General features: G+C 36.8%; 1 protein-coding gene and 1 pseudogene across 1 annotated transcript in view; both read left to right on the forward strand.

The window, feature by feature from the left end:
* The window catches only part of LOC109239414 (nuclear pore complex protein NUP205), a 35,295-nt gene extending 17,024 nt beyond the window's left edge, over positions 1 to 18,271 (forward strand). The window contains exons 16-45 of the mRNA XM_019405980.1: positions 214 to 344; positions 443 to 562; positions 712 to 835; positions 1,033 to 1,230; positions 3,315 to 3,433; positions 3,771 to 3,921; positions 5,740 to 5,852; positions 5,936 to 6,017; positions 6,196 to 6,282; positions 6,394 to 6,471; positions 6,605 to 6,808; positions 8,281 to 8,373; positions 8,452 to 8,565; positions 8,710 to 8,880; positions 8,987 to 9,042; positions 9,120 to 9,192; positions 9,292 to 9,482; positions 9,576 to 9,702; positions 9,836 to 9,913; positions 11,165 to 11,326; positions 12,508 to 12,678; positions 12,752 to 12,889; positions 14,644 to 14,787; positions 14,953 to 15,075; positions 15,193 to 15,288; positions 15,442 to 15,579; positions 15,693 to 15,793; positions 16,596 to 16,715; positions 16,793 to 16,892; positions 17,942 to 18,271. Coding sequence (XP_019261525.1) covers positions 214 to 344; positions 443 to 562; positions 712 to 835; positions 1,033 to 1,230; positions 3,315 to 3,433; positions 3,771 to 3,921; positions 5,740 to 5,852; positions 5,936 to 6,017; positions 6,196 to 6,282; positions 6,394 to 6,471; positions 6,605 to 6,808; positions 8,281 to 8,373; positions 8,452 to 8,565; positions 8,710 to 8,880; positions 8,987 to 9,042; positions 9,120 to 9,192; positions 9,292 to 9,482; positions 9,576 to 9,702; positions 9,836 to 9,913; positions 11,165 to 11,326; positions 12,508 to 12,678; positions 12,752 to 12,889; positions 14,644 to 14,787; positions 14,953 to 15,075; positions 15,193 to 15,288; positions 15,442 to 15,579; positions 15,693 to 15,793; positions 16,596 to 16,715; positions 16,793 to 16,892; positions 17,942 to 18,025 — 3,687 coding nt within the window. The 3' untranslated portion in view covers positions 18,026 to 18,271. The remainder of the gene's footprint in view (positions 1 to 213; positions 345 to 442; positions 563 to 711; positions 836 to 1,032; positions 1,231 to 3,314; positions 3,434 to 3,770; positions 3,922 to 5,739; positions 5,853 to 5,935; positions 6,018 to 6,195; positions 6,283 to 6,393; positions 6,472 to 6,604; positions 6,809 to 8,280; positions 8,374 to 8,451; positions 8,566 to 8,709; positions 8,881 to 8,986; positions 9,043 to 9,119; positions 9,193 to 9,291; positions 9,483 to 9,575; positions 9,703 to 9,835; positions 9,914 to 11,164; positions 11,327 to 12,507; positions 12,679 to 12,751; positions 12,890 to 14,643; positions 14,788 to 14,952; positions 15,076 to 15,192; positions 15,289 to 15,441; positions 15,580 to 15,692; positions 15,794 to 16,595; positions 16,716 to 16,792; positions 16,893 to 17,941) is intronic.
* A 3,202-nt stretch (positions 18,272 to 21,473) lies between these two features.
* Positions 21,474 to 24,159, forward strand: LOC109239415 (annotated as a pseudogene).
* Positions 24,160 to 24,412: the final 253 nt, after the last annotated feature.

The following is a 24,412-nucleotide window of genomic DNA, read 5'->3' on the forward strand; positions in this document are numbered from 1 at the left end:
ATGGGTGGGTGGCCGCTGGAATAAATGAAAAGATTAGACCATCACTCTGCCTGAATGAAGATGCAATTTTGCTTTTTCTGATAAGGCGACTGTTTTTCATGGTCTAATTGTCATTTGCCTTCCCAAGGCAATTCCTTATTCTCTCCCCCATCTTCCCTCTGCTTTGTCTATTTTTAAAGGGGAACTATCTCATCCCAAACTTGGTTCTTGCAGGTTTATGATATGCGATTTGAGCTGAATGAAATTGAAGCTAGGAGGGAGCAATACCCTTCAACTATATCATTCATTAATTTGTTGAATACACTTATTGCCGCTGAAAAGGATGTTAGTGATAGAGGGCATAGGTATTTGGCTTTTGGCTATCACATGTACCATATCATGGTTTCTAGTTAATATTTTTCGGGAATTGTATTATTTCTCATTCCGAGCTACACCTCTGCAGATTCATTGGCATCTTTAAATTCATTTATGATCATGTCTTTGGGCCATTCCCACAGAGAGCTTATGCTGATCCGTGTGAGAAGTGGCAACTTGTCATAGCTTGCCTCAAACACTTCCAGATGTTAGTCTTATCTCAATTTCCTCTATGGCCCTTTGTAAATTTTTTTTAATGTTTTTCTCTCTTGGGCCTTGTCTATGAGGGGTTTAAGATTTACTTGTAGATTTATGAAAGAAGTTGCTGACTTTCATGTCGAATAATGTTATATGCAGGATGCTGAGCATGTATAGTATCAGAGAAGAGGATATTGACAGTGTCGTGGACCAATCTCAGCTATCAGAAGCAGGGCAATCTACTCCGCTGCAGATGCAGCTGCCTTTAATAGAATTGATGAAAGTATTACTTCCTCAAACTACTCTATTACTTTACTTTAGTGTCTCTTTGTCCTGTTGATGCAATCTGATTTTGTTTTAGTGTCTCTTTGTCTTGTTCATATCTAGCAAGTATTTGCTATTATTTGTATGCTAAAGTTACTATTGCCATACTTATCGTTGACAACATGAGTTATGTAAATTCTTTTTGCTGTTACGCAGGATTTTATGAGTGGTAAAACTGTGTTTCGGAATATCATGAGTATTCTTTCACCAGGAGTCAATTATCTAATCGGTGAACGAACAAGTCAAATTTACGGGCAACTTCTTGAAAAAGCTGTCCTGCTTTCTTTGGAAATTGTAAATCTCGTATTGGAGAAAGATTTAGCTGTGTCTGATTTTTGGCGTCCTTTGTATCAAGTAAGGATCCTAAACTTCATCTCGAGTTTCCTGCTTTTTCTTTTCTGTAGCCTGACCTCCACTGGATGAAGCTGCTAACTTTAATGAATATAATGTTCTGCTAATTTTATCGTAACCACTATTCAGATTACTGCCTATACCAATTGTAATGTGTCATAGTGGTTGTTTTCTTTGCAACTAGTTAAAACGGGAGCATAGATGCTGTCGCTTTGGTCTGATATATGTTGGGACTGTTCATGTTAATTCACAATGCCCGTTTTTATTTTTATTCAGATTGTTTTATTTATTCTATGCTTGTTCATAATAAAACTTGTCAATACCAAAAGTTTTAGTCTCTGTTTTGCATGATGGGAAATTTAATGTACTACTCCCTCCGTTTCATATTAAATGAGGTACTTTCCTTTTTAGTTTGTTCCAGAATAAATTACACATTTCTAAATTTGGAAATAATTCAACTTTAAAGTCCTCATTTTACCCATTTTACCCTTAATGAGAAGCTTTTATAACCACACAAAAGTCATGGACCCACAAAGCTTTACCCCTTAAGCTTTTAAGACCACAGATTTCAAAAGTCTTTCTTTTTTTCCTTAAACTCCGTGCCGAGTCAAACAACCTCATTTAATTTGAAACGGAGGGAGTAATTTTTTGGGTCAATGGTTGTGTATAATGTTGACAATATTTTTCTCATACGTTAAAATGGAGAATAATTGTGTCCCCCTGAGGGCAGCTGTTATTTTCTGTGAGAAATCTGCTTGATTATTCCCTCAAGCTACTGGGATTAAATAGTGAGCAACGTAGTTGTTCACCAATTTTATTCATTCCAATTGAACATGATGAATAATTTCAAGGTTTGGAAACTATATTTCGTGAGAACATTACATCATCCGAACAGAGATGGCAAATCTAATTAAGAGCCATCGCTTCGTTGTTTAAAGTGTTGAAGAAATGTGGAACTGAGGGGTTATTGCTTCTTTGATAGAGCCATGTGCTTTAGAGAAGTTTGGGCTTCAAACAATGGTGCACAAAGTATGATTCTAATCACAATTGGTCGCTTTTCTGAATCTGAACTTTGAGGAGTTGGATTAACCTCGGCATTACTGTATATTGGATGCTGAAATCAATTAGACTTTAATTTAGTTTCTCAAAAAAAATTAGTTTTTGTTGTCTTTGGGAATGTTTGATATACTTTAGTTTCTCATAATTGCGCATTTGCCTTTGAAGAAGCGTGGGCTTTTCTTTCTTCTTGCTTTTCGCTTCGAGCACTATGTATCTTGTCGCTTTGTTGTGCTTTTCGCTTTTCAAAACATTGGGCTGGGAGATGATTGAGTAAATCATTCACTACAGGTGGTTAGTGAAGAGCGGCCAACATATAGCTGTAGATATTAATACAAGACCAATCATAAGATACTGAATCTAGGACGGGTGATTTTAAATTATCAGAAAAGAAGAAATTTCACAATCTGTAACTCCTGACGCACTTTCTTAGTTCTGTTATATTAAATGATTTTGAATCTGGTTTCTTGAATGTCTTGACTAGTTTTTTTGGTATATATTCTAGGTCTCTTACACTTCTTATGGATGGGTAGCTGCCACCTCCTTTTTTGCTGTATTTTCTGCTAATAGAATTTCTTTTTTCCATAGAGACCTTGTAACATTATTTGCCAATAAGATTTTATGCAAACATGTTAATTTTTGAACCTTTTTTCAAGTGGACACTGGTTCCATAGCGGCCAGAACATACAGGAATAGTTTTGGCCATGCTTTTAGTTTTACTTACTATCAATGCCACTTTACAGGGTAACATGTTGTCTTTGCCACTAGCAGCACTTTTTAATGTTCAATTCTCGAGTAGTTACAGGTATTTCCGTGGAAGAACATTAGGGTAATATTTTCGTAGATGGAGAATAACTGATATTAAACGGATCAATGTTACTACAATGAATATTCTTAAAATGAAACATGCTGCACGTGATCATGTGTATGCACTAAAACTTATATATGATTTGGTCGAGTTGTTTGGCTGCATATTGTTGCCTTCTTTTGCTGTCATCTCATTGTCTAACTGGTGCTTCTTGTTTATTCAGCCTCTGGATGTCATTCTCTCACAAGATCAGAACCAAGTTGTGGCTTTATTGGAGTATGTCAGATATGATTTGCAGCCCCGTGTTCAACAATCCTCTATCAAAATAATGAACATCCTTAGGTAATACTTTCATCCTCGCCTTTTTATTTCTACTTCCTTATCCCCAAATGTTTGTCATTCTCTTAGTCCCAGTTGTTCAAACAACATGATTAAATGCATTGATTGAAGTTCTGTTCCTTCACGCCAATGATATTTCTGTTACCAACTCAAATGCGGGCATTTACCTTTTACAGTTTCCCACCTTTTTTCTTTCCCTTCTAATTAGTTTTTACTGAAAGCACAAACTATTTTAGGGCAACCGAAAGAAGAAATGTAGCATCATATTTGGAATTAAGAAATGATTGCATTGTCTCATGTTACAGTACCAATTTCTGACGTTAATGGTGCTTTATGGCAGTTCTCGCATGGTTGGGCTTGTTCAGTTGCTCATAAAATCCAATGCTGCAGGGAGCTTGATTGAGGATTATGCTGCCTGCTTAGAGCTGCGATCTGAAGAATGTCAAATTATTGAGGACTCCCGTGAAGATTCAGGTGTTCTCATACTGCAAGTAAGTTCCTGGATCTAAGACCTTTAGAATTGGAAGGTGAGAAGATTTTAATCTAGCAAATAGGGATCCTGTATTCTTTAGCCAAGTTTCACTGGACTGATGGGAATGACGGAGAAGGATGCAATATAGAATAGTTGGTAGAAGGGCAAAATTTGCCATAAAATGACTGGAAGGTTTAACTGAAACATTGAATGAGGTGGAATCTGTATTCTTTATTACTTAGTATGATACTGTATAATTGTAACCCTAATCTACTTAGACAATGTACTATTAGAGGAATTTGAACCTTCTAGTTTAACTTCGAAGAAAAGGACTTCCAATAACATTTTAAGAAGGGACTGCATTGCTATATGCAGAATATGCAAATAAAATGAGTTATTTTTGAGAAACTATGATTAAACACAATCAATAGCATCAATTTCTAAGAACTTGCTATGGTAATTGCATATGTTGGTCGAATATCTTAGTTCCTCATTAACAATATGTATTTAGAAATGGAAATATTATGTGTTCCCTTGGGATGTCAAGATAAGTGTCTGCCCACTGTGATATGTTGTAGTTCTGCAGTTAGCTTTTATAACTGTTATGTGCTTTCAATTTCACATACTTCTGCATTTTATATTTGTAACCTATACATTTATTTTTCCTTACTAAATGTAGCATGCCCTTTCCCTCCTTCGTGAGTTTTTTGAGTCCTGACCCCTAATTTAAATATTTTAAGCTTCCCTGTGTCTTGTTTATTAGTTTGAAGTTTTGAAGTTCTCTCCTTTTTATTAATAAAGGTTTGAAGTTCTCTATTCTTTCTTTAGGCAATCATAATCAGTGGGTTCCTGAACTTGGAACATTAAGACGAAATTAAGTTGTGGTGTTGCACTCCCTCTGTCCCAATTTATGTGACACTATTTCCTTTTTAGCCTGTCCCAAAAAGAATTGACACCTTTTTATATTCAGGAACAGTTTACCTTAAAACTTCTCATTTTTCCTTAATGAGATGGCTTATAGCCACATAAATTTCTAAGGCTTGTTTTAGACCACAAGTTTCAAAATCTTCCTTTCTTTATTAAACTCCGTGCCTAGTCAAATACCATCACATAAATTTGGATGGAGGGAGTATCTTTTTCAAAGCTTCTGATTCCTTGAACGACTTTTCCTTATCTGTTTGAATAAAAAGAGATGTTCTTACTTAGGCATAGATGTAGCATCCTGAAAAGTATTTGTAACTACAGTCAAATACATGCTGGAATACCGGCATGTATTTTGTGTACCGTATGGAAGGAAAGAAATGCCAGATGTTTCGAAGCCAAAGAATGCTCAATCCAGCAAATCAAATTTAAGCGTACACTTTTGTTTTCATTTTGGTGCAAAAAGGAATTCGTAGAAGAAGCAGAATCAATACTTAGCTTCTTAGAATCCCTATAAGATTAGAACAAGATTTTGTTTTGTTATTTGTTCACTTGTATGTAATTCAGCACTTTCTTAGTGCTACTGATTTTATAAAACTTACCATTTCTCAAAAAACTTTACTCAATAACAGATGTGTTTCTTCGCTTTCTTTTTGGTGTAATATGGCTTCATTTAATGATGTAGAAGCCATGATTGTTTGAGCACATTACCTGACATGTAATGGTGCTATATTGTAAATACTCACCAGCATTCACTTGATGTTGGATATCCATGAAATCTTCTTTCAAAAAATTAATTAATACTTTTAGTTATCTTCACTTATGATTTTAAAGAATGAAATCAGTCAAAGCTAGTGCTCTTTTCCTTCTAAATTTTGGTTAGGATCATTGACTGATTCTCCGGTTTCAATTGCAGCTACTTATTGATAATATTAGCCGGCCTGCCCCGAATATCGCACATCTATTACTCAAATTTGATGTCGATAGCCCTGTGGAGAGGACCATGCTTCAGCCAAAATTTCACTATAGGTTCTATTCAATTGACATGTTTTTTCTACTCCGGTGCCCCTTTGTTTACTCGAGGGCTTGAAATTCCTTTCTTTGTACTGCAGTTGCTTGAAGGTCATTCTTGATGTGTTGGAAAATCTTTTGAAGCCTGATGTCAATGCTTTGCTCCATGAATTTGCGTTTCAGGTTTGAATGGTTTGACCATCGTATTGCATTGTAATTTGTAAGTTCTTGTTTAATGCCTTTTCATGTGAAAAGGGATTGTCTAATGACTTTAAGCCGCAGAGGTTTGTCAGTCTATATTCCTGAAAACTGCTATAACTCCTTTAACTTTGGTGGGCTTATAATTGGTTATTATATGCAGCTTCTTTATGAGTTATGTACAGATCCCCTGACTTGTGGTCCTATGATGGATCTGTTAAGCACCAAAAAGTATTGGTTCTTTGTGAAGGTGCATATCAACTAATGCGTAGATTGAAATTATGTTATCTATTCACATTTTAGAAAACTTTCTTCTTGATCAATGTTGTCTCAGTTGTTTGTTTAAATTTTATCTTTACAGCATCTGGATATAATTGGAATTGCTCCACTACCCAAAAGGAATAGTAGTCAGGCACTTCGCGTCAGTTCTCTTCATCAGGTCTGTTTTTGAATTTGAGCTAGTAGTTCTTCCTTCTTTCCTCTATTTAACAAGGTGAATATGCTTCAAATTCTTATCCAAGTTTGCTTACCTGATCTAATTCATTTGTCTCACATCTCCCTTGTTTCTCCAGAGGGCATGGCTGTTGAAGCTGCTAACTGTAGAATTACATGCGGCTGATATGTCTAGTTCCACCCATCGAGAAGCTTGTCAAAGTATCTTATCTCAATTATTTGGGGACGGAATTTTTGAATATGATGCTGATCTTGGTGTATCTTCTCCCAATCATCAAAGCAGTCCTGCAATGAATGGAGCCAGAATGATTAGTAAGGCTAAGGTAAAGTTTTTACTGCTCATTGTGTCATGAGTTTATTCAGGTGTACTGTTGAAGTGTGTGACTATCTCATCTAAAACATGGAATTCTTTCGGCATTTTTTTGATAATGAGTGGCAGTGAGAGTCAAACCCAGAAACCCTGCGTGCTCTGATGCCATGTTGAAGTTCCACCCTCTGATGTTGATTCCCTTTGATAGTATGCACATGTGTCATGTATAAGTCGCTCCTAAACCTGTGCACCAAATTATAGCTTTTACTACTATCAAAGTATTTATAATGATTCTGTGACTGCAATTTCATACCCTTTGGTGGTCGTTTCTTTGTGGACAAAATTATGATGGGATTATAATGCAGGATTGTGATACTGGAATTAATAATCGTTGGATTTGTAATGCTGAGATTAATACTTTATGATTTGCTTCAAGCATTGCATTAAAAATGAGAAATATGGTGTATAATCTAAGCTTGATTTTAAACTGGAGAAACTTGGATAGATTTTTGTTTCTAGTATTAAACTTGACCTGCGTACATTCCCGTTATCCCATTTTATGTGAAGCTTTCCCTTTTAGCTGATATGCAACTAGATTGTCAAACTCCTTCCCGCTATACCCAGCCAATTCTCAATAACATAAGGTTTACATTTTAACAGAAAAAATGAAAGCCAGGTCTCTACTTCTTCATGAGGATGAAAGGCCTTGTTATCATCTAGGTCTACGTTTGTCCCAAAAAGGATGACAACTTTCTATATTTAGAGAAAATTTAACTTTAAACTTTCACCATATTATCCTTAATGAAATAATTTATAGCAACAGAAATGTTGTTGGCATGTTTTAGACCATAAATTTAAGAAAATCTATCTCTTGTTCTTGTATTCGGTACCAGTCAATACCATCACATAAATTGGGATGAAGTAAATTTTGGGAAAGGCTTTGGCAGAAGGACCATTTTCCATGTTATTTGTTTTATCTACGTATAGCTAATCCTTACTTTTAACTAATGTGGAAAAATGTAGCCGTCTCACAGGTAGAGAAATCACACCTTTATATACTTAGTTATGTATTCAACACGCTTCTTCACATGCAAGCTTGATTCATTTTTCACGGGTCAAGCACATAAACTTTTTTTAAATAACAGGTGGCAGCGAGAACCGAACCCGGGATCTAGCCTGTTTCAATACAATGTTAAAGTGTCTGACCATGACCAACTCATCTAAAAGCTTAAATTGTCGTAGAAAGAGAGAGAACACATTTTTATTTATTTATGTCTTCAACATCGAAAATATAAATGCAACTAAAGTATAAAGTAATGCCAAATTTAATACTGGGATTTTTGTAACCCTGGTAACTAAATGAGCTGTTATTGTGGTATTGCTTCCTTGTCACTTATGTTTTCTTCTTAATATTTTTTGGATAAGTATCTTTTATTTTCTTTATTAAAGCAAGTTGGAACAACTTCCTTTTGCATTCATGTATAGGTATTGGAGTTGCTTGAAGTTGTCCAGTTTAAATCTCCTGATACTCTGTTGAAATCTTCACAAGCTGTTTCGAGCGCGAAATATGGGTTTCTGGTAAGAACCATATTGTGTTTGAATCCGTTTTCCTTGATTTTTCTGGGTGTAGGATTTTCATTCTCTGGCATTCGGCAGGCTGAAGATATACTTACCAATCCTGCAACTTCTGAAAAAGGTGGTGTTTATTATTACTCGGAGCGTGGAGATCGTTTAATTGATCTAGCTGCATTTCGTGACAAATTATGGCAGGTGCAGTATTTTTTATCGCCACACCACACTTTTCCTTTGTTTTGTCGCCTTTATTTTTGTAAGATCCCTTTAGCCAAGTGAGATTGCTTCTACCCACTGGGGGTGCTACATAATGGTTCTTTTAAATTTTGATCCCTCTTTCAGAAGTACAGCTTGTTTGATCCCCAGAATAGCTCCTTTAATAGTGAAGTTGAGCTTAATGAAATTCGAGATGCAATTCAACAGCTGTTACGATGGGGTTGGAGATACAACAAAAATCTTGAAGAACAAGCAGCTCAGCTTCATATGTTAACTGGCTGGTCTCATATTGTTGAGGTCACATTGCTTCTCTTTGTCACTTGGTTTTCAACTCATCGATATGCTCTGATATATGTGAGTGCGTTGGGCTGACATATCCTGTTTATGCAATTTTTCTTGCTAGGTCTCGGCCTCCAGAAAAATATCCTCTCTTCCCAACCGTTCTGAAATATTATTTCAGTGGGTGACCATTTCATCATTTTTTTTCATTTTTTTGCTAACCTATGATCCCGTCTCACCTTTACTTCCATACATAGGTTGCTAGATGCTTCTCTCAGTGCTTCTGGTTCTCCTGACTGTTCATTGAAGATGGCACTGATATTGACGCAGGTTGCACTTATCTCATCTTCTTGGTTTGTTGAAGTTGCGGCACCCTGTATCTAAGCTACCTCGATCATTGTCCTTATTTTGTTTAAGATATTTTTCTAGGTTGGTCTCACATGCATGGCCAAGCTACGTGATGAAAGGTTCTTATGCCCTAGTGGTTTAAACAATGATACTGTCACTTGTCTTGACATCATGATGACAAAACAATTATCTAATGGAGCATGCCACTCTATTCTATTCAAGCTTATACTGGCAATTCTTAGAAACGAATCATCAGAAGCATTGAGGAGGCGGTATAATGCTTCATATTTGATTTCTCCATTCCTTTATCTTTGCTATAGAAACAAAGGAAGTTCTGACTTTTGGTGTATGTTTCCTGACTACAGCCAATACGCTTTGCTCCTTAGCTATATCCAGTACTGTCAGCATATGCTTGATCCTGATCTTCCAACCACAGTTCTGCAATTATTGACAATGGATGAACAGGAAAATGGAGATCTGGATCTGGAAAAGGTTATACAATCTTAGTGGGGAAACCGACCTTTGCACCTCCCTCTTGTTATGTTCTTACTGGATCAATTTAACACAATGATGTAGAAAGTTCTTTCTTCATTTTTTAATTCTGTTCCACCTTAAACATGAACAGATTGTCAAAGATCAGACTGAAATGGCACATGCAAATTTTTCAATAATAAGGAAGGAAGCTCAATCGCTTCTAGATCTGGTGGGTATACACAGACGAAATTAAGTTCTTAATTTTATTTGTTGTATCTTCTGATGCTGGTCTTAATGTCTTGATCCTATGGTATATAAATATTTGCATTTCAATTCTCTCTCCTTTCTGCATGCCCACAAGCCTGTTGAAGCTAATTAGGATCTTTAAGCTTGTCCCTTAACCCAACGAGACAATGTTATCAGTAACTTGAATATTCTCATTTGTATGCTGTGATGGATTAATGGTAATTAAGTACTTGTCAATTTAATTAAACGGTGTTGATAACTAGGATTATAGAACAGCTGGATTTGAATACGGAACCAACTTAATAAGAACCATTTCATTAGCTAGAATCATAGATCATACAGTATAATCAGGATAATGCAAAAGAACTTTTATTGGACATAATTGAGGAGTTACAGAGCATCACGTTGCTAATGAAGTGGATTTTTTAAGTTTGGTATGAATGGTGAAGTTTCATTGGCGAAAAATTTAAGTAAATTGGGGGGTGGGGGGTGGTCATTGCAATAGGGAGTACGTGGTGTGAAAGGTTGTCATAGAGCATTAAATAATGATGACATAACAACATCTGCAATATATTTTGATTAATTGGTCACAGCGCTAGCCTCAATATTTGAAGCTTCTCAGATCCTTAGTCATCACTTCTTCTGTAGCATAGCCCAGGAGATAATAAGATTTAGTTCGATATGAAGGAAAATGTATTATCAAGAAATCTTCTCCTTGATAAAACTTGTGTTGTAGTAATTAGTTACACTGAATTCCCCAACTAGCTCGTATTGAAGCATAGGTATTATTTTGGTGGTTGTTTGGTTGCATGGAATTGTTGAATATATTTTCTTTGTAGATTTTCTACCAAATGAGAAAGTAACTTCTCTCACTCATTGGTGCAAATTCTTTGCTTTAAACTAGCTCAAGTGTTACTCGATATCACTTTCTTCAGCTATCACTTTGACATTGTTGTCAATGTTCAGTACATAAATATCCTCAGAACCAAAAAAAAGAAGCAGCTCAGAACGCTAGTCTCATATCATATTCTCCACTTTCTATGATTATCATATGTCATCTACTTCTATACTCGATCAAACACTTAAAAATGATTTCCTGCGGTAAAAGCATTTTCCACCATATCAGACACTCTATTACTCTATATTTTCCTTTTGCATTTTGAGGTGTATATGTGTTAAAATTGCTGTTCTGCTGCATTAGCTTACTGTGTTCTTTGCTTTGTTCGAAAAATAGATCATAAAAGATGCAACCCATGGCAGTGAATCTGGAAAGACTATCTCGCTCTATGTTTTGGATGCTTTAATTTGCATTGATCATGAAAAGTTTTTCTTGAGCCAACTGCAAAGCAGAGGCTTTCTGAGGTCTTGCCTTGTGAGCATCAATAACTTTTCTCAGGTATTTGATCCATCTCCTCCATAAGATCTCTGTTGATATCTGGGCAGTCTTGCCTTTATGTCAAGCATTACTGTTATACATGATAGAGAGCGATAAAAATCTCTGTTTTCCTGTTGGAGCATCTGATCTCTTTTCCACTAAGTTCATTTTTTTGGGTGTAAAATGTGTTCCACTAAATTTCGTTTACAGGTTTCCATTATTTCCTTCAAGTTTCACTTTTAAGTCGTCAACAACTTTGTTATGCCATTATTTATTAATTAGTAATAACCAAATTTATAGTATGTTCACTAGAGTGTCATTATTCTTTTGTCTACCCTGTATTTGTTTCCTTAGCTGTGCAGCATACTGTTATTTAACTGAAGTGTAATCCAAGCACATGCAAAAGCCTCTTTATTATGACATTTGTTCCTTTGCTAATTGAAAAATCTTAGTAAGCCAGCTTACTTCTGTTTTAATATTCTTCTGTTTTGGTATTAATTCAAGCCATGACTTCTAGTAGTACCAGAAATGGCAAAAGAAATGAGTAACAAAAAATGTTGATCAATGAAGCAATGATTTTTTGTATCAACTTCAGTAGATCCAGTGTCAACCACACAAATAAGGTTGCGTTTTTTTTGGTTTTGTTGTTGTTGATAATGATGTTTTAGAGTTATTTTGGACCTTTATCGAAAAACTTTTTAATCTTTTTCTTGTATAAGTGAGTGAGCCTCGGAGCAACAATAAAGTTGTCTCCTTGTGACCTATAGGTCATGGGTTCGAGCAGTGGTTTCCACTGAAGGCTGTTAGGTTAGACCACCTACATTACACTCGTCTGGGTGCGGCCCTTCCTCAGACCTTGCGTGAATGTGGGATGCTTCGTACACCGGGCTGCCCTTTTTTTCTTGTGTAAGTGATTCTTTGTATGCAAAGTGCGGTGAAGAGTAAGAAGATGAAAGCATGGGAAAGTCATGATTATGTCACAGTCCATGCAGCCTCATTAGGGGTGTATTTACCCCTCCCCTTGAAATGTGTATTAAGTTTCCAACCTGATGGAAACCCTTTCAGTGTTTTGTGTCTTTTATGACACAAATTCAGATTCTATGTATTAACTTGCAGAATACGTTTTTTAAATTATTTTTGTTTTTGTTTTTGTTTATATATTTTTCGTGGGTTTTAAAAGTTTGATTGGAGTCCCTCATCAGGATGGTGGGCTATCTTTGGAGTCAATGCAGCGTGTCTGCACTCTTGAAGCGGAACTTGCTCTTCTTCTGAGAATTAGCCACAAGTATGGGAAATCAGGGGCCCAAGTGCTGTTTTCAATGGGTGCATTCGAGCACATTTCTGCCTGTAGGGCACTGAGTATGCAATTGAAGGTATTTGTTCCTCTCTTCATGTGCTTTAGTTCGCAATGACATTTTTCATTAAATTGTTACGACCTATTATCAGGGAAGCTACCGGCGCATGGATGGAAAATTTGGCAGAGAATTTTCAGTTGACGTTGATAAACAACGAATGATCATTGCTCCAATCTTGAGCGTGGTGTTTTCACTTACTTCATTGATTGATGCATCTGAATTTTTTGAGGTTAGCTTCGTTTCTTCAATATAATGCAGTATAAAGTCGTGAAGACATGTAAAAGATATTTCATATTTAAGTCAAAAAGTTGTTGATGTCGAATAGTGCATAGAATTCTTGTACACTAACGAGTAGCCTTTTGTAGAAAGAAAAGAAGAATGCACTTCTGATAATTTGGCACTTATGCACATGATGTAATCATTTTTTTCTAAAAGAGACTTTGTTTTTGGATGGGGTGGGATCATGAAAATGAGGAAGGGGAAAATAGCAGTGGAGAGGCCTTTTGACTGAAATCCTGTAGCACTAGGTTCATCCACAATCCCATTGTAGTCATAAACTCATATACTCCCTCCTCCCAGATTTGTTTTGAGGTATTTGGTTGAATGCGGAGTTTAAGAAAGAAACAAATGACTTTTGTCATACAAGTTGAATATGCATAAGATATAAAGTAATTGATGCAACAAGACTGAACTTAAATGTCATGAAGAAGCTACTATGTCTTGATATTAATTAAATGGTTTAACATTAACAATCTCCTTAAAGCTTATTTCTTTCGCGGGTTTTTCTTCAGTTAACCTCACTTTTCTGTAGTGTAGTTGGTCTTTTCCACTGGGAAATGCTATCTTTCTTAAGTTTTGTACATTACAATGTAATATCTCATGCATAGATGAATGCGTTTATGTTTTTTCTTTTCCAGGTATAACTGTAAATGACCACATATATCTATCCTATTGTCAAAAACTTTCTAATTGAATACTCCGTACTTTCAGTTTGCTATGATAGATTCATTCGCTTCTTGTATTTCATCTATGTTCAAGAGGTTCCACTTTGGCCATTGTTGTCACAGGCATTATGTATGAGGTGCACTTAAACCCTCTAGCACTTAGGGCGTCCCTCAGCAAAACCAAGCAGCCTAGCACTCACTTATTGTTAATAAAATTAGGTTGAGTATCAAAATCAAGTTAGGTTAACTTACAAGGCTCCTGTTTTCTCTCTTGAAGAGGACTGTGAGAAATTCTAAATATAGTCGCTAAAACGGTACTAATGTATATTATGGATAAATGTGAGTCTGTGACTGTGATTAGAAATAGGAAATTAGAAACTAAATAAGAATAGAATAGTCATTTAATTTGGATTAAAATTTATATTTGCATTATTGTTTTTCAATCATAAAGTTAAGATGGTATTTTAAATTGATTCACATTGTCTCTTTCATGTATTTCACTAAAATGAAGTTTCCTTTTTCCTGCTACTTATATAATTATTTATGTGTATAGTTATGTTTTCTTGCTTATACGTGTCTGTGTGGGGGTCTTTGTATATATATATATATATATATATATTGTTCATGTATATTTCTTCATGCACTTTTTTCTTGAGTTGTTCGCCCAAAGCCCTTGAAGACGTTGGTACATTTCTACACATTTTGCTTTTGACAATGCTGCTTTTGGTGAAATGAACTCCTTTAACTTAGATATAGGGAGGGAGGGAGGGATATACAGGTATCACTGTGTGTATGTAACACCATGCATTAGAAAAATTCCAAAATTCTAACGCAATGGTGTCATACACGTATATGTAAATATACATGTATGTAGAATAAATGATTCTTTATTTTCTAGTTTAAAACCCGCGAACTTTGTCACAACATTTTCCTGTTGTTTTCTGCTTCTCCTGATTGTGCTCAACCTTCTCATTCCTGGTGAATTTTGAATTGTTTTACTTCGTATCTCTGTCATCTTAATTACGTGGGTGACTAACAGGTTAAAAATAAAGTTGTCCGTGAAGTCATTGAGTTTGTAGGAGGTCATCAATTACTTTTTGATCAAATCCTTCGAGAAGATCTTTCTGATGCTGATGACTTGACAATGGAACAAATAAATCTGGTGGTTGGCATACTTACAAAGGTACAGATATGCATAAAGTTTGTTTGGCATTACTGTCTTTTAGATTGATTTCAATTCCATTGATGGGTACATTGCTGATGTTTTGGCCATTTAAATTACCACTTGCTAGTCCGTCTCTTATCTAACACTTCTTCTTGACCTACTTTTAACTGTAAATCTGTGCAGATCTGGCCATATGAAGAGAGCGATGAATATGGTTTTGTTCAAGGGCTTTTTGTGATGATGCGTTTTCTTTTCTCTCGTGATCCAGACTCTTTTATTACAAACCAATCCATACGTTTTCTGGAGGTAATAAAAACTCCCAGGTGTAGCTTGATCGTGTATTCCGGAGACAAGGTGTATTTATAAAGTTGAAGTCTGTATATTCATAGTTCTTCTCAGTTGTGTTTCCTTTTCTATTTTCAGGAAAGGCGGAAGGCAGAAGTGAATGCTTCTCGTCTGTGCTTTAGCCTGAGCTCTTATCTCTGTTTTCTTGTAACGAAGAAGTCTTTAAGATTGCCGGTACATCAATTTTGCTTGTTTAACTATTTTCTTCTTATTAACTTTTAACTTTAACGGTTAGCCATGAAATGCTTATGTCTCTTTCTCTTGCTGCTGCCTTGAGAATGAAGAATGGCATGTGTCATACAATTTTGTTCACTGTATTTGGATCAGGTATCAGATGGTCCGATGGACTATCGTGCTTCCGCTGCTCAGCAACAGCCAACCTTGAATTTACTTGGTTTTCTTCTGAACTCTCTGACTACAGCATTGGAAAGGGCTACGGAGGACAGATATTTACTGCTTAGCAAGGTAAAAGATCTGTGTTTTGGCTACTGAATAAAGAATAAAAATTGTACTTATAATCTGAGATAATTATCTTATAAAAAAATTAATCTTAACATTAAATCTCTTTATTTTCCCAGATTCAAGATATAAATGAACTATCAAGACAGGAAGTGGATGAAATCATTAACATGTGTATTCCCAAGGGCTGTGTTTCGTCATCTGAAAACATTCAGAAAAGGTACATGCAGCTTCATGTAATACAATTTCAGGAGAGATACATGTCCAGTTGTAATATGATCTCTGATCTAGATTGTTGAAATTACAATACTAGCTGGAGGGTGGTGGCCTGGTGGGTACTGACTGGGAGAGCATGGATAAGATTTTGTTTTCTCATCCTTCTGCTGTAATGTGTGAGAGATTCAGAGGCTTACTTGGTATTAGTGATTTATTGATGCAACATATGCATATTTCGGAATGTCATCTATAGTTCTATTGGAGGACTAGATGATCTAACACTGTCTGTGCTTGGGCAAAATATGCTATTTATCTTGTAATTCCTGTATATATCATTCAATGTCAATAGGCTTCCTTCTAATTCATGTTTAAGTTTCTCATTGAGTGTCAATGAACTTCCTATTAGTGCAACTCCATCGGTCCAACTCATGTGTTTTGGTCTATCTCACTTTTGATTGCTGATAGAAAAGGCAGATCTTTCGCACCAGCCCTGATGCACTGATGACAGTACACAATATCTGCTTGGAAATTTCTTTAATTCCAAGACAAAAAATAGATTCTGTGGGTGGTCAAATCTTAGGAATTGCATTTAGTTTTTATTTCATTGAATGCTGATACAAAAAATAAACTCTCTGCCATCAAATATTGGACATACAGTCGTATGCTTAGTCTTACTTGCAATTCTTGTGCTGGCTGTATCTAACATTGCTCAGAGGTGAATAATTATCATGCCTAAAATCTCTGTATTATGCTAATCAGAGTAATTTTTTGATTGGTCCCTCTGCTCACACCATTTTATATTCCAGGAGATATATTGCAATGGTGGAGATGTGCCAGATTATTGGAGATAGGAATAAACTGATGACACTATTACTTTTACTGGCAGAAAACGTGATGAATATTATCCTTGTCCATTTTCAGGACAGGTATTGTTGTTAATACATTTTTCTTTCTTTCATGGTTATGCAAATTCTGCTTGCTTAACTTCAATTGGGCGTTGCAGTTCTTTTGAATGTGGCACCAAACCGTACGCAAAAGACGACTTGAATTTGCTTTGTGGAAAGTTAATCTCAGCTTTGGAGAGGCTTGAACTTCTAAGCGAGGTATGCTAACTAAAACTCATCTCCTTCCCTGCACCCTAAACAATATAAATTAAAGAACATCCAACTTTCCAGCACTAGTGGAGACAGAGGCGGATCCAGGATTTAAATTCTATGGGTTCAATTTTTAAGATTTTTAACATTGAACCCATTATATATTTAAAGTTATGGGTTCAAATCTATTATTTTTGCAATTTTAATAAATTTTTACACATAAATTTCTATTCCGCGTCGAAAGTTATGGGTTCAATTGAACCCGTAACTCTCATACTGCATCCGCCTCTGAGTGGAGACCAATTTTTCCTTTCTGTTTGTTGGACCTCAACTCCTGGATGTTACTTTCATATGGTTCACTTGTGATTGGCATACTGCTCTAATCTATTGGATACCATCTACTCTGACCAATCTGCACAGTGACTGCACATTTGCTCTATTTCTTTACAAGGACAATGTTTTGGCAGTTACGGTGAAAACTTCCTTTGTGTAGAAAGTGGAAAGAGAAATACCATCTCAAGAGAACACTCCACTTAATATGATATGCTTTGGATATTTATATTACTGTTTTGCATTCTCTTATGATACAGTCCTAAATTAGCTTCTGATGTTGACAATCCTCTTAAGTATTAAATGTATGTGATTCTTAGTATGTTGTCCCTTTTGTCATACTTCAACGAGCAGCTATGTTCAGCAAACTTCCTATACTTGCATGCCAATGCTTGTAATAAGTCTCACCCGCAAGGCTTTGGTTTAATGGTAAGAGCGCAATGCATGATGTAGATTTTATGCGCGTCACGGGTTCTAAACCTGCTGCAAAACATGATATTTAAGCGGAGAAGGGTAGAGGGGCGGACCCATTATTCATTGAGTTTCGAACCGCGCCATTGGCCCTTGAGGATTCTCAAAAAAGACAAATGCTTGTGATAATTCTCTTGTTCAGCCATGTTTAGCAATATTTAAACTTTGTAACCTGCATGCTAATGCTTGTTATAATTGTCTCTTGTTCCTTAATTATGAGAATTTAGGATTTCATTTTTCATCCTTCATTCCTGCAGGATAAAACAGGCCATGACCTTAAGGTGTTCCGAAGATTAGCTAGTTCTCTTAAAGAAATATCGATTCAGAAGTCACCTGTTTGAGTAGACATCTTGTGAATCCTTTCTCATATCTAAATTTTGGCATAGGTAGCATGAGTTTGGATGTCGTTTTAATGTAATGGTATATCATCTTTTACAGTCTGTCCTGTAATTTTTTTATCCTCCAATCTGTTGTACATATTGTATATCACACAACAGGCTCTAATGTGCAATTTAGTAATTCCCATTTCAATGGAGTTCTGTTTTGTTCTTTCTAAACGTTTTTATGTTAGAATTGGATATTTGTGATGTCTTTTCTAAATGCTGTATCGAAATTTAATTATTGACAAGGCGTATTTTTATTGGAGTTGGGCGGTGGTGTTGCGAGTTTTCTAGTGATAATGGTGAATGATTCCTGGGTTGTAGTAGCAAAATCAGAAATTCGAACAAGGGGAGTAGTGAAATGTTACACTAAAAGTTTTCTTAATGTAAAGGGAACTTGATAATTTTTATGTATATTTAAAATATTTCTCTCTAAAGATGCAATATAATTTTCCGGTAAAGAGGATTCAGTTGAGCCCATGCACCATAAGTAGTTGCCTGGTATTTTGATTAAGCATAGAGAAAAAATGGGTACTCCTGTGTTAATGGCGTGAGTCAATTGATTTTGTAGTCTGTTACATTTTTTTTAGTTTTATGTCAAATCTTTCAAGAGATTTTTATTCTTACATATAAGAGATCAAAGAATAAAATATAAGTGTTTTTAGGATTATCTCTGTTTAAATTGTAAAAGATGAAAGTTCAATAGGAATGATAGGTGAGCTGTGTGGTCTTAACTTGTGAGGTACCTATGCTAGTAAAAAATAATCAATATTCAATAAAATATTCAAGGTGGATAGTAATTGATCTGGACACCGCCGTCATAACAAAGAAGGCTAAAATTTGATGGGTGGAGGTGGTGATTGTTGGGAGAAAGTTGTTAGAGTGTAAAAAATTATTTGCAGCAGTTGTTTTCTCTAAACCATGTTAATTTACTATTGTTAAATGATTAAATGTGGTAGAATATGCATAAATTAACCATGGTCATGTGAAAGAAGCATATATATAAACCACATTTATTTTTGGTGTACGCATATTAAATTAATCATAGTTATGTGATTATATGGTGAGTTAATAAGTGGGTCGCATGATTTTCGACTAATAATAAAAATGTCACCTGACAATGATTTTGGTTCTAATACTAATGAAATTTTATTACTGTTTGTATTAAGTAGAATGAAGAGGTCTCAGGATCAAATTCCAGCGCAGGTAAAAAACAATAATTTAAGTGCATCCCCGCCTCCCCGGTGTCCCCCCCCAAAAAAAAAGAAGATGATTACTGTGTTGTTCAAGGGGGTTGGGAGGAAATGATAATACAAGTTAACATTGCTTTAATACATATTAAGCTGAATGAAATTATACAGAGATGAATGAATGTCATTACCCTTTTCATGATACATTTACAAGAACATATTTGGAACATTAAGCACAGATATTTGTCAATGTTGTAGCACAATAGATGTATTTTTTTCTATATTAGGAATTATTTTATTAGCAATTTGATTAGTGGGCATCTTAGGGTCAGATGCTGATCATAAATCTTTCACCTTTTCCCTGTTAGCTATATGTCTTTTTGACAAATTTAAGAGAAAAAAGAGACCTTTGGTCTTTGTCTTTCCAATTGTTTATTTGAGAGATTAGCAAAGTAAGGTCAGTGCATACTTTTAGGATGTGATAATTATCACTAATCTTCTCATTTCCATTTCTGAATTGGAGAATCTGTTTTTTAAAAGAGACCAACCAACAAAACCCCTGATTTTACACCATGAGATCTTCTTTAGTTGGCTTTTGACCCAAAGATATAAGATAGTATTCAATAGAATTTTCTTTGATGCTTTTTTTTCCTTTGATTCTTTTCGTTTTCCGTGTTGGCGCGTGTCTCATGGACAAAAAGAGCAGTCCGGTGCACTAAGTCCCCGCTATGCGCGGGGTTCGGTGAAGGGCCGGACCACATGAGTCTATTGTACGCAGCCTTACACTGCTGTTACCACGGCTCGAACCCGTGATCTGCTGGTCACATGACAACAACTTTACCAGTTACGCCAAGTCTCCTTTTCTCATGGACAAATTCAATAAATAAAAGAAAGACCCTTTGCTTCTTCTGTTTTTAAATTGTGAGAATACAAGCTTATTACAGTGCCTCTACTATCAAACTGAGAGATTCTGTCTTGTTTATGCACAAACTCTCCCTATTGTCATAAAACACATAAGAGAGAAAGAGAGACATGGCTTATGTTGCTATTACTTCCCTTATGAACATCATACAACAATCAATGCAAGTTACTGGATGTAATTATCAATCATTCTATGAAAAGCTTGAATCAACAACAACAACATACCCAGTAAAATCCCACTAGTGGGGTCTCGGGAGGGTAGGATGTACGAAGACCTTACCCCTACCCCGGAAGGGTAGAGAGGCTGTTTCCGGGAGACCCTTGGCTCAACAGAAGAGATAATAATATCAGAAAAGAAACGCAAGAAGAGATCTGTAACAACAAAAGAAGCAAGAGAAGTAATAATATCTTAAAATACACCAAATAAGGGAAAAGGAGTGCAATAATACAATCCTATGCAAACATAGACCGCTACCAGACATAGGCAAAACTCTATCAGACTACCCGGTACAAAGAGGGAAAAACTATGAACTACCCCCGAGCCTACAACCCTAATGCTCGACCTCCACACGTTCCTATCAAGAGCCATGTCCTCGGAAATCTGAAGTCGCGCCATGTCTTGCCTGATCACTTCGCCCCAATTCTTCTTAGGCCTCCCTCTACCTCTTCTCATACCTGCCAAAGCCAACCGCTCGCACCTCCTAACCGGAGAATCTATGGTTCTCCTCCGCACGTGTCCAAACCACCTAAGCCTCGCTTCCCGCATCTTGTCGTCCACGGGGGCAACGCCTACCTTCTCCCGAATATCTTCATTCCTTATCTTATCCAGTTTAGTATGCCCGCACATCCATCTCAACATCCTCATCTCGGCTACTTTCATCTTCTGGATGTGTGAATTCTTGACTGACCAACACTCAACCCCATATAACATAGCCGGCCTAACCACCGCTCTGTAGAACTTACCTTTGAGTTTCGGTGGTACCCTCTTGTCACACAGGACTCCAGATGCTAACCGCCACTTCATCCACCCCACCCCAATGCGTTGCGTGACATCCCCGTCAGTCTCCCCATCTCCCTGGATAATAGACCCTAGGTACTTGAAACTTTGTCTCTTGGGGATGACTTGTGAGTCGAGCCTCACCACCCCGTCCGCTTCCCCCGACACGCCACTGAACTTACACTCCAGATATTCCGTCTTGGTCCTACTCAACTTGAAACCTTTGGACTCCAGAGCCTGCCTCCACACCTCCAGTTTCTCATTAACACCGCTATGCGACTCATCGATCAAAACTATATCATCAGCGAACAACATACACCATGGCACCTCCCCTTGAATATGAAAAGCTTGAATCCTTGAGAGCTAATATGGAGAAACCATGGAAACGAACAGACGATCTTGAGGTATTGACAAGCTTGGAAGCTGAAATCACAGAGCTAGCATGCAGGGCAGGAGATATGGTTGACTCGGAATCAAGAAATTTTGCAGGAAAAACCCCGATTTCACGAAGAATAGTTTCTTGGAAACTTTGTTTTTCATGAAAGTAGCAGTTGGACGCATTGGTTCCACCATGAAGAAGTGGATGGCAAAGAAAAACAAGAACAACACTAACGAAGACCTGGAAGCGCAAAATTTGATTGTTGCCTCTACATCTGAACATGCTGTAGAGCCCGAGAATAAGATGGTTGGCCTTGAAAATGAGTTCGAGATCATGCAGGATGAACTTTCTAGAGGAGCAAGGGAACTAGAAGTTGTCTCAATTGTAGGGATGGGGGGCATCGGCAAAACAACGTTGGCTAACAAAATTTACTCTGATCCAATCATCATATCTCGCTTTGACGTTTGTGCAAAAGCAACTCTTTCACAAGAGTATTGTGCGAGAAATGTACTCGTAGGCCTTCTTTCTTCTGTAGGTGGAAAGTCTGATGAATTTCATGAGCAGCAAGAGAACGGGCAACTAGCGGACAGACTGCAAAAGCTTCTAAAATGCGGGAGGTACTTGATTGTCATTGATGACATATGGACAACAGAAGCTTGGGATGATATAAAACTATGTTTCCCAGACTGTAACAACGGGAGTCGAATACTCCTAACCACTCGAAATATGGAGGTGGCTGAATGTGCTAGCTCAGGTAAGCCTCCTTATCAAGTGCGTCTGTTGAATTTTGATGAAAGTTGGAATTTACTACATAGGAAGGTCTTTCAGAAAGAATCATTTTCCTCTGAATTTGAAACAATTGGGAAGCAAATTGCATTAAATTGCCTCTAGCAATTCTTGTGATTGCCGGACTTCTCTCCAAAATTGGCAAAGCATTGGATGAGTGGCAAAGTGTTGCTGAGAGTGTAAGTTCAGTGGTAAGCACAGATTTTGAAGCCCAATGCATGAGAGTGCTGGCTTTGAGTTACCATCACTTGCCTCATCACCTAAAACCATGCTTTCTATATCGCAATCTTTCCAGAAGATGAACTGATTTTTATCGATAAACTTGTGGAATTATGGTCAGCAGAGGGATTCTTGAAGGTAGAAGAGATGAAAAGCATAGAAGAAGTGGCAGAAAAATATCTAAAAGATCTTATCGACAGAAGTTTAATTTCCATCCACAAAATGAGTTTCAATAAAAAAATCGAGAGTTGTGGAATGCATGATGTGACCCGTGAACTCTGCTTGAGGGGAGCTCGAAACGTTAACTTTGTGAAATGTTATTAGGGAAGAGAATAACCGAAATCCACGCGCGCAATCCTTGTATTTTTCCTCTAAGAATCGATGTCGGATAAGCATCCAATTGAAAATATCTGCCCATAATCTTGAGGAAAAATTTGCTAGGTATACTAATAATGAGGTCCATTCTCTTTTTTGTTTTAGAGAGCATTCGTTCATGCCAAGGATTTTCCCTTTCAAGCTAGTAAGAGTACTAGATATTGCTTTAGTGAGATGTGATGCTTTTCCAAGTAGGATACTTGATTTAATTCACTTGAGATACCTTGCTTTGACTCTCTCTCCTGCCTTGGAGTATTATCTAAGAGCTAGAGTTAGACTTCCCTCATCAATAGACATTCCTCCATCGCTAGCTAGTGAGTTCTATCTAAGACATAGAGAGATAATTCCCTCGTCAATAGACATTCCTCCATCAATTTCTAGCCTATGTTATTTGCAAACTTTTGAATTAAATCTTCCAAATCCGCAACCTCAGCCATATCCTCTGATATTACCATCGGAAATTTTGATGATGCCTCAACTGAGGCACATTTGTTTGGAATTTGCAGTGTCTGTCCGGATGGAATCCTTGGTATTGTACTGAGTCTTTCTTTAGACTATTTCCCAATTTAAAGAAGTTGTAAATACGTAGCGTCCAAGAAGACTTTGGTAGTTGCGAGGACCTGTATGATTTTCGCTACTTAGATGAGCTCGAGGAATTGGAATTTCATCTTAGTTATCCACTTGCTGCTTGCTTTGTGGAAAGCATTGCACCTTCAGGTGCTGCTCCAGAAGACTTTCTTATTGGGAGGCAAAAAGTAACAGAAATTTCGATGGAGAATTCATATACCTCTTTTTCGCCACCTTTGCTCCTACTCCTCCAGATGCTTTTCCACAGAACCTCAAGAAATTAGCTTTTCGCGGGACTTATTTGCAGTGCAAGGATTTGAGCATTGTTAGTAAGTTGCCCAAACTCGAGTCCCTTAAACTAGAAGGGAGTGCCTTCACAGGCGAGGAGTGGGAAGTGGATGAAGGTTTTCCTTGCTTGACATTCCTACTACTGGAAGATTTGGAGATTCGATACTGGAAAGCTAGTTGTGATCACTTTCCGCGCCTTGAACAACTATTTCTAAAAGGTTGCTGGTATTTGAATTCAATTCCCCAAGATTTTGCAGATATAATCACACTTGCTCTAATTGATATAAGCGACTGTGAAAAATCTGTCGGGAATTCAGCCGAGCAGATTCAACAGGACATGCAACTATGGAACATCTGTTGAGCTCCAGATCTCTTAAGCTTGTTAGACATCTTCTTCCTCATCCATGACATCGCAAGCTGTCGGTGCACAACTAATACCGACTACTCAAAATCTCATCCGGATTGAAGAGAAGGAAACTGAAGATTTAGGCTTCAAGCCGAATCAAACGTCTGATAATAGTTGCTTGTATTTGTGTCCAATTCATATATGCTGAGGCTAAGGCTTGTTTGGTCAAGAATATTTTACTTGATTTAATCTTTTTTCAGTTTGATTACATGATTGGTTT

This window comes from Nicotiana attenuata, unplaced genomic scaffold (genome assembly GCF_001879085.1).
Source record: "Nicotiana attenuata strain UT unplaced genomic scaffold, NIATTr2, whole genome shotgun sequence".
In the NCBI taxonomy this organism is placed as follows: domain Eukaryota; kingdom Viridiplantae; phylum Streptophyta; class Magnoliopsida; order Solanales; family Solanaceae; genus Nicotiana; species Nicotiana attenuata.